The sequence below is a fragment of the Priapulus caudatus genome, unplaced genomic scaffold, assembly GCF_000485595.1.
Source record: "Priapulus caudatus unplaced genomic scaffold, Priapulus_caudatus-5.0.1 Scaffold1082, whole genome shotgun sequence".
NCBI classification, from domain to species: domain Eukaryota; kingdom Metazoa; phylum Priapulida; class Priapulimorpha; order Priapulimorphida; family Priapulidae; genus Priapulus; species Priapulus caudatus.
The window spans coordinates 21,315-36,172 of record NW_014578143.1 but is presented as its reverse complement, the minus strand read 5'-3'; the positions used below and the strand labels follow the sequence as shown (position 1 = coordinate 36,172).

The window sequence follows — 14,858 nt, the reverse complement described above, 5'->3', positions numbered from 1 at the left end:
TTTTTTTTTACCCTACCGAGTCAACAACAACAACAAAATAAAAAATGGTGGCCTTAGAGTTAGGTTAAAGGGATGGGGATAGGTTGGGGTTTGGGTTAGGTTAGGGTTAGAGATAAGGAAAATATTTGGACAATTTTTTTTAATTTCGAGTCAATACCAAGCTGTTATGCAGTGTAGCATGAGTCAAAATAACATGATTCCGGAAAAATCATAATTCAAGATTAACCAAATCAACCAATTGCAACGATCTTATCCTTGCACCCGTCTAGAAATTTCGGCAGTGCCTGGTAAGTGCAACTGTATCTGGATCTACTCGCCATGCAAATATTTCTCGTTTAAACACACAACTAGTTTTAAACTCGAACGAGAAAAAAACATTTTATAGCCGTCATATTCTAAATTTAAATGGATCGGTTATTTCTGTGCAAAGGATAATTTAAGAATGTGAAATATATGCCAATCGTAAATTTCTTATTCGAAAGCATTCACCGAGGGTCGTTAAGCACAAAGTTGGCTTTAAAATAATACCAGAAGTAAGTTAATGACTTTAGGGTAAAGTTATCTATCTTGATCCCGAAGATATGGCCCTCGAACGCGTGGATTTGATGCTCACTGAGATGTGCCTGTCGGGCAGAGCTGAGTGGAGTGGCTATGTTTGAACCCATGTCCTGTAGAATACATTGAATCCTCTCTAGTTGTGGGGCGAAGGCATGCTGCTGATCCTTGCAGAACTCGAGTGACACCCTGAAAGTCAGAAACAGAAACAATGCTTAAAGAGAAGACGAAAAAACCTCCTAGAGTCTCAATTGACCAAGATGATCATGCACCGCCATCTGTTGGCAGAGAAATCAGTTATAAACGTGGATTCATAACAGTGCAGCTCGTTGAATGTCTAGCATGTCTATTGACACAAACACAACCTTTGAGTGGATGAAGGAATCTTTTCTAGTTGCGAGGTATGTCAAAAGGCGTTATGAAAACTGTATAATTGCACAAGAATAATAGCATAATAGCATCCAATATAAAATGGTTCCTTAATTTCTCTCCGAGAGAGTTTTCAAGAGTGTCGAACGATGTAGGTCCAATGCCACAGTGCTAGGGCTAATGCGGCAGTCGCACACAAACACTGTGGCTGTGAAACATGCTTACCCGATAGCCGACGACAGCTCGTCGACCGTTCCCAACGTCTCGAATATGTCGTCGTCCTTGCTGCGACGCTCACCGGTGAAGAGAGCAGACGTGCCTGCGGAGCGATCACACATCGTCGTAAATCCCGCAGCTAGGATATCACCCAACGCGACCGTCTCGCCGTCCTTTCGACGACCCATTTTCGTACGAAACGGTCGATTTTATCGACGGGCTGGGGGCGGACATGCTCTTATTTTAATAAATAAATTTATGACATTCACGATTTTTTTCATTCCGTATTTTGAATGTTCAAGCTTATATAATTTCTTTGTAAATCTTGTAAGGACATGAGACACGTGGATGTGGTACGCACGGTGACATTACTGAGGATCAGATCAGATCATCCCGATAGTAAGGAATAGTGGTAGGGATGCTCAAACACGAACATTTTCATTATGAAAATTATAGTCTATTAAAATCATAATTATAGGTTATTAAAAACTACTAGTAGCATTATGCTAGCCGCACACTATACGACCCGATCGGGATCGGGAGGCTTACGTCTGGATCGGGAGATCATTTTGGGCCGATTCGAATTTTGAATCGGGAGCGGAGCGGGTCGAATAGTGTGCGAGGGCTTACGACGCGATTCAGATAGTGTGCGTGGCCATCCGACCCGCCGCCGATCGCTGAATAAAATTGACCAATTACAGAGCAGCGCCATGGGAACCACATTCGGTAAAAATGGCGGAAAAACACTCCCGGCCCTTAGTACACGCTAAATCCGCTTGGAACGCCACGAGAGCGCCATGGTTGGCGCCGACTTTGAGTCGGACAGTGTGCGGGGGCCTCCCGATCGATCGGCTGCCGAGCGTATGGTTTGCGAGGGCTTACGACTGCGGCCCAAGCAAAATCGTATAGTGTGCGGCTAGCATTAGTTTACACACATAGATGTTAATGCACATCAGGTGGATATATGCACTGAACAACAATATAATGGGTGCAGCAACATATGAATCAGAGATATCTATCATCCTCCAACTATATATTATATATCAATCATATATATTATCGTACTGGGCCATTCCAACTGCGGTACAGCCAGGTTACAAGATACCTTGCGAATAACTTGAGACACCACTGTACGTGGCAACCTACATATACGTTACAGAACGTTTTTTTAAGATTGCAATCACCATTTTGGGAGCGGCAAGGTGTAAAGTGCCTCTCCTATTTAAGTGCTCCAATCATGCTTGACCAAACTGTCACTCCTAACGGGCTGCCTTTAAAATGTGTATTCCAAGCTTCAGGGGTAGAAATTAACCTTCGAACACGGGAGTCCAACGGACTCCCTACCCTCTTTTTGAGTCCGCAGCCGAATGAGGGAGTCCGCAGTCTGAGGTTCAAAATTAAAGATATTAACAATAACGCATGTGCTTATTTTTAAGATTCATGCGATTGCACATCTGCCAAATTTTCTTTCCACATTAGCTGAAAAATACGGCAATTCCTCGAGGCCATTCTCTGGAACGAACTAGTTAGTATGGCAGAATTTTCACGGAGTCACACGGACTCCTGCATATGTCAAATCAGGGAGTCCGACGGTAAATCAGGAAGTATTTGACTCCGGACTCCCGTTAATTTCGCACCCTGAAGCTTTTACGTGCCTATTCAGCTAAGGCACAGTATGAACAAAGATATTGTCATTGATAGTAACTACATGTTCTTTACTTAGGCCAAAACAAAATATATGTGTGGTTACCGTTACATGCCGAAAGAAAATAGGGTAGGTAGGTAGGGAAAACATTTTATTTTCTTGAATATTTTATTTACGAACCATGTCCGAAGGATGTGCATTGTGCCTTTTGAAGCAGGAACTGACCAATCAAATTTTTTTCTCATTTTTTTTGTGTGTACTTTAAAGAAAATTGACAATTAAAATGTTTAGGGTCGCTGGGAATAGGGTCGGTCGAAAAACCGTAACCACACCTATATTTTGTTTTGGCCTTAGAGGTGGACACTGGTGGAGGCAAGTTGTATATTTTAGTTATGCGCTACAATCTAGTGTTATCAGACGAACCTGAAGTGTAGGTTCACCGTGATGATACATACCTTTGTCGCCAGTTTTTGTGTATATTTTTGGTACTCTCTTATTCTGACTGAAAATTAAGATGAAAATGCAAGTAAATAATTAGTGTATTTAATAAAAAACATCATTATAGCTGAGGTGAGGAGATGCATGAAGTGTGTGTGAGGATTTGCCTTAGCACTATGATGAGGCACTGTAATTGGACCTTGCTTTTTGTGATGTCACCACACAGCAAATATAAATATGCAGGCTTAACATATATACAATACACCCTGTGTATGACAAAGACGTACATGACAATACAAGACGTTTAAAAGACGTCGTGTGAACACTGTAAAACTAGATCTGTTTAAAAAGATGATACAATACTTTTGAACTTAACACCAATCAACAACATTAGTAGTGTTGCCCGTGGGGTCTATGTCTCCCTGACCTCTGTTTGACCTGGCTCGTTTAGATCTTTCTGACTAACCCTAACCCTAACCATTATAGATAGTTACCGAGGGTTAGGGTTAGTCAGAAAGATCTGAACGAGCCAGGTCAAACAGAGGTCAGGGAGACATAGACCTTATCTGCAGCAAGGAGCTAAATATTTAGCTCCTTGAGCCGCAGTGCCAGTAGTGTTGATCGATGCCCGCTCTGTGATTCATGAACCCGCGTGCTGTATAAACCAGACAGCGCCCAACAAACCAACTCCACTCCGAATCGTAGCGGGAGATTTTATAAACTCTGTCAGGTTAGATAATACTCCACAATAGCCCTCACAGCACTGCCTCCCCCCCTCAACACCACACCTCGAGCCTAGACTGTCACCGAACACCGCAGCACCGCTGCTACACACCGGCCCATCGACTACCGGGACCCATCAAGGTGACCTTCGCTCGTAACAGCGCCGTCTGCTGTCATGATTTGAACAAACATTCGAATCGCGCTCTGCCATTATCTATGAAAACTCACACAATGCCGCGGCCCATCTAAAAACTCGGGTGCAAGTAACCGTGAGCACAAGTATCCATGTAATTGTATAGAAACATCGTACTATATAGTTGCTATAATATGTTGCTGATGTGACTATGAGTTTGTGTGTACGCCTCTGCACGGGGAACCAGGGCCGATGGTTATCTCAGAAAGACGCGCGCGCCGCTGTTTTGCTGAAATAATGTCCCCCAGGAATTACACCGTATAGAGACCGGATTAGAGGATCTCCCATTAATATACCAGGAGCAAACAATGCATGATTCACTCCTAGCGTGTGTGTGTGTGTGTGTGTGTGTGTGTGTGTGTGTGTGTGTGTGTGTGTGTGCTCGTGCGCGCGCGCGTATGCTGCGGGCGCGTGTGTGCGCGCGTTTGTGTGTGTGTGCGTGCGTGCGTGCGTATGTTTCATGTCGCTTTGATTTGTGGTCGCAGTCGACGTCTCGATATTTGGGGGGTCGAAAAACGCGAATCGGGAAAAAAACGCGCGAGAAACCGCAGACGACCGCTACGGTTGCTACGAGACGTTGCTGCGTCGTTGTTATATTAAGCATCTGACCGCGGCCCACCCACCCCGCCTGGGACCCTTCTGCCACGTACCACCCACCGCTACACTCACAGCAGCCCGCCCGGGGGGTGTGCCACAGTAATAAATTACATACCATCCACCTGCGGGATAGCGGTGTAACCTGCGCCGCGGAGCCGAGGTCGGTGCGCGACCCGCAGCAGGCGACGAGCGTAGGCGATGCATGGTAGACGAGGGAGGGAATCTCACTGCGCATGCGCGTGTGCGGGTGGTTTATACTCTACCGCGAAAGTAGTATTAATTCCTGCAATAATAATAATCATTAATATGTCCGTATTAATTATCGTAATAATTATGATAATTAACCTACGGTATTGTTTTAATGGTTTAAATAATTAGTACGGTGTTGATTCTACGAAGGCAGGCGACATTTTTTAGCTGAATACTGGTGCTACTATGACTAAAGATCTTTACTTCTACCGGTATATTATCGTTGGAACAACTAAACCTTATTAACATGAATCTCGTGTCTTGAGTGAATAACTGTATAATTTGATTCGTTTTTGTAAGTGAATCTTTGATCTTTGATCTAAGCCCCTCGATTAAATGGATGCGGCTGATGTTTGGCTAGCCGCGTACTGTATAGATTAGAACACCCATGTATCAAATATTATAGCTGATTAGAACATTATTATAGCAGAAAAAAGTGTAATAAATCAAGTCTATTATATATGATAACCTAAGGTATCTGGGCATTTTTTTCCGACCGTCTGCAACGTTTAAACACTTTCACTTGCTTTCACACGTCCATTTAACACGTCAATTATCACCCACTTGCAAATCTCTAAAGCCTGTTTTAACGCACAGGAATTGGCAGAGCGTCACAACATGGACGAATACTCGTGCTACAGTTGCATTCCGGCTCTCGGTCGGTGCTAAATACGTTTCTCTCGATTATTCACTGACATCGTTTCAATTACTTTCCCTCGATTTCTGTATACAAACCTTCTTCTCTCCTCCGCCTCGAGGACGCACGGTCGTTCGTCTGATAAACAACGCAGACGATGATAAATATGTTCTAACGGCGCATTAGTTTCCATAATTTATCTGAAGTTTAACGGATCCAACAGAATCAAGATCACAAAGATAATCCCACGCCTAAGACTCTTTTTAACCGAGAAGTTTTTACTATCGGCAAAAAACAACAACTCGCAGATATGTTCCAGATTTTATCGGAGTACGTACGGCACGTTGGGTTATATATTATGCATAAAACATGACACAAAGTATGATTTTCGCCATGCTATTACTGCGCACAAGCCTAATACTATCTACAACAATTACCTGAAAAAAACGCCTCAAAAACTGGTGCGCTCAATATCACGCCGTGGGGACTAGGGCGCCACCTGGTGGCATTACTGTACAAACTTGCGCTAACATAACATTTTACACACTATACACCTACGCACAGAAATTCAATCGTGATGGTAGCCATCTTGACAATACCGCCGGCAGTGGGCAAAAACTATTAAACTTTGAACGATTTCTCCCTTCCATACAGTTTTACATTACAATCGGGGGAATCTATGTACGAATTCTCCCCTCTAAGTTCAGTTTTAATCTACAATCGGGAGAAACTATGTACGAACAACTCCTTCCATCTATATTCAGATATTTAAATTACAATCGGCGGACAAGCCCACGGCAGAGTCACGACGAACACACGGCAGAGCCGAGAACATACGAGCACCTCTACCTGCACACGCCTCCGCGCTTCCCCCGCTACAATCCACTACTATCCGCTACGATCTGCTACTATCCGCTACGATCTGCTACTATCTGCCAAGATTCGCTATGAACCGCTACGATCCGCTACTATCCGCTACGATCCGCTACTATCCGCTACTATCCGCTACAATCTGCTACAATCCGCTACGATCCGCTACTAACCGCTACGATCCGCTACGATCCATCCTTGGACGCGCTGCTGCTGCTATCTGACACCGTGGAACTGTCGGACGTACCCTCGCTGTCCGGCGCCCCCTGGCGGCGGTTGCTGCGCTGCGGCCGCACCCTCCTGTAGACGGTCTCCTCCTGCTTCTCGAGTTGTACGGCCAACCTCGCCACCGTGAAGAGGTAGTCGCTGAGTCTGCAGGCGGTAAAAATAGTAGTAAACAGTAGAAATGCTGCACGCGGCAACAAACAACAACAAATAGTTGAAATGCTACTGTCTCTCTCTCTCTCTCTCTCTCTCTCTCTCTCTCTCTCTCTCTCTCTCTCTCTCTCTCTCTCTCTCTCTCTCTCTCTCTCTCTCTCGCCCTGTTCTCTCTCTCTCGCTCTCGCTCTCGCTCTCGCTCTCGCTCTCGCTCTCTCTCTCGCTCTCTCGCTCTCGCTCTCGCTCTCTCGCTCTCGCTCTCGCTCTCGCTCTCTCTCTCGCTCTCTCGCTCTCGCTCTCGCTCTCTCGCTCTCGCTCTCGCTCTCGCTCTCTCTCTCGCTCTCTCGCTCTCGCTCTCGCTCTCTCGCTCTCGCTCTCGCTCTCTAGACCCGCCCTGCTCGTTGGCAGCAAAGCGGCATCTGGAGGCGTGCGGTCTAATCTCGAAAATTTGTAGAACCCTGCAGGACTCCGCCCCCCTTCGCATGTCATTCCCCCAGCTCTCGGTACGATTTTACGCCCCGTGCCCGTAATCGATCACACGTACTGGCACTAGCCGCAGTCCAAGGAGCCTAAAATTTAGCCTCCTTGCTTGCAGATAAGGATCTATGTCGTCCTGACCGCTGTTTGACCTGGCTTCGTTTGCAGATCTTTCTGATAACACCTAAACCCTCGCGTAAAAAACATAATTCTTATAACTGGTTTAGGGTTAGGCAGGTTAGTCAGAAAGATCTTAAACGCAGCCAGGTCAAACAGAGTTCAGAGAGAAGCGATAGAGTGACGCCCGCACAGCAACGACTACTAAAGGTTGTGATTTGCGCATGTTTAAGTTCATAAAGAAGTGCTGATTGAATTCATCTTGTTTTAGACAAGAACTAGTTTCACACGTGTTCACACGACGGGCTCTTTTCAAACGTCTCCTTGTATTGTCAGGTACGTCCTTTGTCATCACAGGGTGCTCTTGTATATAGTTAGCCTGCATAGTTATAGTATTGTGCTGTGATGGTAGGACATTCACAGAAAAATCAAGGCTCCAATTAACAGGCAGTGCCGACAGGGAAGCCAGATTAGACAAATACGTTACGCCTATCATAGTGCTAAGGCAACTCACTCACACACACTAATCATGCATTCCTCGCTCAGGCTCTAATGAGGTTTTTTATTACCACTTACAATAATTATTTACTTGCATCTGTCATCTTAATTTCAGTCAAGAATAAGAGATAGCAAAATATAACACAAACTGGCCGAAAGGTAGTATCATCAGCGCGTGAGACCCTAGATTCAGGTTCGTCTTGATACTAGTATGTGGTGAGGCGATAACTAAAATATACACTTGCTCTCACCAGCTTGTCACTTAAGGCCAAAACATAAGATATAGGTGTGGTATACGGTTTTTCGAGCGGACCCGCTATACTAGCACGACCCTACAAATGTTAATTGTCATTTTCTTTAAAGTTACACATAAATAAAAAAAATGTTGAGAAAAAATTTGATTTGCGTCAGTTCCTTCGCTTTCAAAAAGCACAATGACATCCTTCGGACATGGTTCGTAAATAAATTATTCCAAGAAATACATCTGTTTTCCCTTACCTACATACCTATTTTCTTTCCGGCATGTAACGGTGAACCAGAGCATATATTTTGTTTTGGCGCCTAAGTTAAAAACATGTAGTTACTATCAATGACATAGCTTTGTTCATAAAGCTGGTGCCTATAGCTGAATAGCGCTCCTCGTATAAGCTTTCGGGGTGCCGAAATTAACGGGAGTCCCGGAGCTCAAATATCGTTCCTGAATTACCGTCGCAGCACTCCCTGATTTGAACTATGAGGAGTGTGTGACTCGCTTTTTGTGAAAAATTCTGCCAATACTAACTAGTTCCGTTCAGAGAATGGCCTCGAGGAATTGCCGTATTTTTCAGCTAATGTGGAAAGAAAATTTGGCATGAGCTGCAAATCGCATGAATCTATAAAATAAGCACATGCGGTTTATTTGTAATATCTTTACATTTTGAAACCTCAGGACTGCCGGACTCCTCATTCGGGCTGCATTGTGTGCGACTCAAAAAGAGGGTAGGAGTCCGTTGCGGCACTCCGTTGGGTTTGTCTCTTTGATGGCTTACTTTCTACCCTGAAGCTTGGAATACACATTTTAAAGGCAGGAGCCGTTAGGAGTGACAGTTTGGTCAAGCATGATTGCGCAAGCACTTAATATAGAGAAGCACTTATACACCTTGCCGCTCCAAAATCGTGATTGCATCGGTAAAAACGTTCTGTAAACGTATATGTAGGTTGCACCACGTACAGTGGTGATCTCAGTTTATTCGCCAAGTATCTTGTAACTGGCTGATACGCAGTTGGAATGGCGCCCATACGACTATAATATATATGATGGAATATATTAATATATAGTTGGAAGCATATAGATATCTACCTGCATTGCATATGTTGCATGCACCCCATTATATGGTTGTTCAGTGCATATATCCACCTGATGTGATTCACATCTATAGCTGTGTAAACTAATGCTAGCTGCCACTATACGCATTTTTGCTCGGGCGCAGTCGTAAGCCCTCGCAAACAAACTGCTCGGCAGCCACGATCGATCGGGAGGCCCCGCCCACTGTCCAGACTCAAGTCGGCGCGCAACCATGGCGCTCTCGTGGTTCCAGCGAGAATTTAGCGTGTACTAAGGGCCGTCGTCGAGTGTTTTTGCCGCAATTTTTTAACGAATGTGCGTTCCCATGGCGCCTGCTCTGTAATTGGTCAATTTTATTTCAGCGCATCGGCGCGGGCTCGAGACATTGGCAACGCACACTAATCTGAAAATCGGTCGTAGCGCTCGGAACCTATTCGACACCGCCTCCGCGCCCGATTCAAATTCGAAATCGCGCCAAAATTGATCTCCGATCCAGACGTAAGGCTCCCGATTCCCAGGATCGGGTGCGGAGAAGAATGGGTGGTTGGTGGTGGGGATGTGTGTGGGTATGTTGGTTGTGGGTGTTGGGTGGGTGATTATGGTGGTTGTTGTCTCTGTGCTATGAGTGTATCTATATATGTTTTTTGTGTATTAACTGATCATTTATGATTGGGTATAGTGGTAGTGTGAGGCGTCTCGGCTCTTTAAGTGTAGTGCTATTTTTTGCGTTAATATTAATAATTTGCGGGTGATTAGCAGTTGGGGTTGGAAAAATGGTTAGTATTGTATTTTCCTGATTTTTTGATAATTGTGCATCGGTGAACGTGATTCCTTGTGCATTCTATTCTTATATGTTGATTCTATAATTATGTTTGCGTTGTGAAAACGCGCGGATTCCAGCGGGGAGTGACGTCATATTGAAATATGTCTGGACCACATGCACGAACGTATAGGAAAAGTACATACCGCAGAGCGATTTTTGACAGAATCAGCCAAGATGAAGTCTATGATATGAAGATTTGGGTTCTGTGAGACTGGTGAACTAGTATGGACGGATCAGAAGTAGTGATTGTCCCACAGTATGTATGAGCAGATGCTCGGATGAGAAGTTATAGGACGAGAGCAACGATGAATGAATCTGAGCTAAAACATCTTGATTGATCGTTGTATAAGCATAGTGCGTCTCTATCCATATGTCACCACATTCACGCATACTGATCAACACCACACACACATATACAAATCACACATCACACACACACACACCACATAACAGCGACACGCTCGTCGACACTCATGCCAGCACTATTATCATGGACATCGTCACGGTCACCACACTGCACTGACATAACACACAACACACACGCACACACAAACACACACAACACACGCACATCACACACACACACACGCACGCACACACACAGCACGCACACACACTTGTCCACAGACCGCACCACACACAATATAATAATATATATATATTAGCGGCCTATATGTATTAATTTATATATATAGGCCCCCGTAGCATGCAGCTATCAGTTACGTATACCATACGGGACAGATAGAGTACAGATTTTTCTGATTACATCTAATATAAGGAGGCCGCAAGATGACTTTCAAATTGTATTACAGCTGCTATTGTGATACGCAGCGCGTTATATCTACCACAGAAAATGTGCTTACTGCGTTCGAAATCTTGCTGAAAAGCCATGAATGGATGAACATGGAATTGGCAGAAGTCTCCGTGAAGTAGGGAACCGACTTTCATACACATCAACACTGCTAACAGGCACGCTTGAGGTCGGGACATCCACCACTTCGCTCGTTAGATTTGACAAATTGCTGGTCATTTCTTTACTCCGATTTTCGTCTTTCGAGACACTTATACAATCCATACCTTGTGCATGAGCAATTGGCCTCAAACACATCTGCCGGGGCAGTCGTAAAAATGTGATAAAACTTGACTCGAACTCACCAACCCGCCCGTATCCCTTCTATAGTTAGCGTCGACGTAGCTAGGCGAGGTTGTCGTTGTTCGAATGACGTCAAGATCGCGCGAAATTCCCGAATGTTTGTGCGACGCCGAGTGGATGTTGACAGTGATGTTTGCAGGATATTCTTAAAATATGCGCGATTTTTCCACAACCAAAAAAGTATCGGGAATGCCAGCAATTATTATACTCATGTTTTACTTTCATCTATTATATTGTTGGGTTTTTTAGAAAGCATATTGCAGGTCCTCTTTATAGACTATATTTTGCTAATGAAAATGTTCGTGTATGAGCAATCCCTACCCAAATTTCCTTTACTATCGGATGCATCTGATCTGATCCTCAGAAATCGTCACGGGTGTCTCCGTAATCCACATCCGTGTCTACATGTCCGTTACAAAATTTACAGAAGAAATTATATAGACTTGGACATTAAACGAATGGAAAAAATCGTGAAATGTCATAAATTTATTATTTAAAGAATAAGATGCATGTCGCCCAAGACTCCCGTCGATAATCGACCGTTTCGTACGAAAAATGGCGTCGTCGAATAAGGACGGCGAGACGGTTCTGCGTGCGCGGGTAATATCCTGCTGCGGCGATATTACGACGACACTACACAGATGTGTGAGCTCTTCTACTAGGGCACGTCTGCTCTATTCACCGCGTAGAGCGTCGCAGCCAGGAACGACGACATATTCGAGACGTGGGAACGGTCGACGAGCTGTCGTCGGTCTTATTCGGTAAAGCATGTTCACAGCCGACAGTGTTTGTGTGCGACTGCCGCATTAGCCTAAGCCTGACTGGCATTGGACCTACATGTTCGACACTCTGAAAACATGTCTTCGGAGAGAAATTAAGGGACCATTTTATATATTGGATTGCTATTAGTGCTATTATTACTTGGTGCAACATTATACAGTTTTTCATAAGCCTTTTGACAATACCTCGCAAACTAGAAAATAGTTCGTTCATCCTACTCAAAGCTGTTGATGTTCTCGTGTCAATAACATGCTAGGGTTCTAACGTGAACACTGCACATGTTATGAATCTTTTTAACTGATTTCCTGCAACAGATGGCGGCTGCATGATCAATCTGGTCAATCAGAGACTGTAGGAGGATTTTTTCGTCTTCTCTTATAAGCATTGGTTGTGTTTCTAGACATTTCATGGTGTCCCTCGAGTTCGCAGGATCAGCAGCATGCCTTCGCCCACAACTAGAGAGGATTCAATGTATTTACAGACATGGGTCAATCATAGCCACTCCACTACAGCACTCTGCCCGACATGGCAGCAATCTCAGTGAGCATCAAAATCCACGCGTTCGGAGGGCCATATCTTCGGGATCAAGAATAGATAAGTTTATCCCTAAAGTCATTAACCGTTGCGTCGTTGATTGATTGTCTAAAGGCCTGACTGTTTGCTGACACGTAGTGCGTGTTGTAGTGCCTTTGCTGAGTGATAGAGCATATTCGTGCAGCTAGTTGTGTTATGTATTGTGCATTCTTAAGATGTGATCCTTTGCATCGAGTAAGTTAGACCTTACTCACAGTTGTGACAAGTGATTAGAAATGGAGTGCGTACGCTATAAAACTTGGGTTTTTTTTCAGTTTCCCGGAGTGATTGTAGTGATTATGATCGTAGTTAGCTGTTGCTGTTTTTCATGACAGCGTAGATGGTGTTAGTTGTTTCGGCATCTTCACGAAGCTTAGGGTGCGGTACGTTGTCCCCTGTATCCAGCTTGCTCAAAATTTCGCTAGGAGACGGGGTGCTAAGTGGCAGAGGCTCGAAGATGCGAGTGCAATTGGTTGATGTTGTGGTTAAAATCTGATTTAGTGGTTTTTCTGGAACCATGTTATTTTGACTCATGTCTACATGCCATAAAACGCTTGCTATTGCACGCGGAAATAGGAAATAAATTGGATCTCAAGGACGTATTTACTCGCATCATAGTCTCTGGGTGTTAGTAGTTCGGGATATGTGATTTCGTAAATCTCGGAGTGCGGTCCGAGGTTATCGACCCAAGTTAGATCGCTCTGGATGGACCTCTGGTTTACTGATCTGCGTGTATTACTCGGTGCTGGATGGTGTCTCGATATTGTTCCTGCGTGTGAGGTCGCATGTGACTGTAGCGTTGCTGTGGATAGCTCATATGTGCATTGTTTAGCAGCGTATCCTCTAGTATGCTGTTCCTAGGCTATTAGACCCTACAACAGCGGATAGAAGCATAAGAGCCTAGTTCCGAGCGAATATCTGCGGGTGTATTCCCGAAACGTAATACATAAATGAGACATGATATCTCTTGGATTATTCAATTAATTTTTGCAAGTATTTTTGTTCAAGTTTACATTTATTATCGCATTTTTTGATTTTTGAGTAAAATTGAGTTATGCGATTTTGTATACCAGCGCTTTGGTTCGAGCACTGTATCAACCGATGATCGACGCTATAATCGATAGAATTCTGTGGACATCACTACTATATCTCTACCATAACATAACCAAACAAACCGTACTCCATCCTTTAACTAACTCAACCTGTAATGCTGTCTAGTCAAAATAGTTTGTCATTTCCCTTTTCTCCCCCCGCTCCCCCCCCTCGCCCTCCCCCCCCACCTCGCCCCACTGCTCCTCCCTGTTAGGGATGAATTTGATGACGATTGTTTCCAAAATTGTTACCCCGATTTTCCTCGATATCACTCGCATTCGACTCTGCGGACAACGGCGGCCTGGAGGATGGATGCGAGGCACACACGACGCCCATACTTCCCCTCTCAGCAACTTTGTAGCTGCCCTGTAAGTGTTCACATACGACAGACTACTCCCATCTCAGGCAACTTTGTGCTCCACTGTAAAGTGTCACAATGACAGACTTCTCACATCTCCGTCACTTTTGTCGCTCGACACTGGACTAAAGTGTTTCACATCGACAGTGACGTCGCCATTTATTCTAGTTAAGCAACTTGCTAGCTCCTGTAAGGTGTCACAATACGGCGCACTCTCCATTAAGTTCAACTTTGTGCGTCTCTGTTATGTGTCCCATATAGAAACAGACTTCCACATCGTCATCAACTTGTTGGTCCTGTAAGTGTCAACCATACGACAGGCACTCTCCGCACTCTCAAGCATACTTTGTGCTCCTGATAAGTGTTCACCATAGTGACAACGAACTCTCGCCGCCTCATCAGATACTTTGTGCTCCCGTAAGGTGACTCACCATACGGACGACCTTCCCATCTCTAGCAACTTTGTGTCTCCCTGTAAGTGTAACCATACGGCAGACACTATCTCCCATCTCCAGCAACTTGTCTACCCTGTAAGTGTTCACCATATGACAGACTTCAAGATCTCAGTAAACTATTGTGCTCCTGTAAAGTGTTCCATACGACAGACTCTCTCCAATTGGTCTCTCAGCAAACTTTGTCGCTCCCGTGTAGTGTCACCATATGACAGGACTTTCCACATGCTCTCAGCAACATATTAGATGTCCTCGATGTAAGTGATCACCATACGACGCCTCCCGCTTTCAACTTTTTGTGCTGCGATCCCTGTGTAAGTGATGCCAGATTACGACAGATT

General features: G+C 44.5%; 1 protein-coding gene across 1 annotated transcript in view; it reads right to left on the bottom strand.

Moving 5' to 3' along the window:
- Window positions 1-128: 128 nt before the first annotated feature.
- LOC106815288 (cob(I)yrinic acid a,c-diamide adenosyltransferase, mitochondrial-like) overlaps window positions 129-14,858 on the bottom strand; it is a 15,510-nt gene continuing 780 nt past the window's right edge. The window contains exons 2-4 of the mRNA XM_014819734.1: window positions 3,241-3,287; window positions 1,150-1,243; window positions 129-744 (exon numbers count right to left, since the gene is read on the bottom strand). Of these exons, the coding sequence (XP_014675220.1) occupies window positions 486-744; window positions 1,150-1,243; window positions 3,241-3,287 (400 nt within the window). The 3' untranslated portion in view covers window positions 129-485. The remainder of the gene's footprint in view (window positions 745-1,149; window positions 1,244-3,240; window positions 3,288-14,858) is intronic.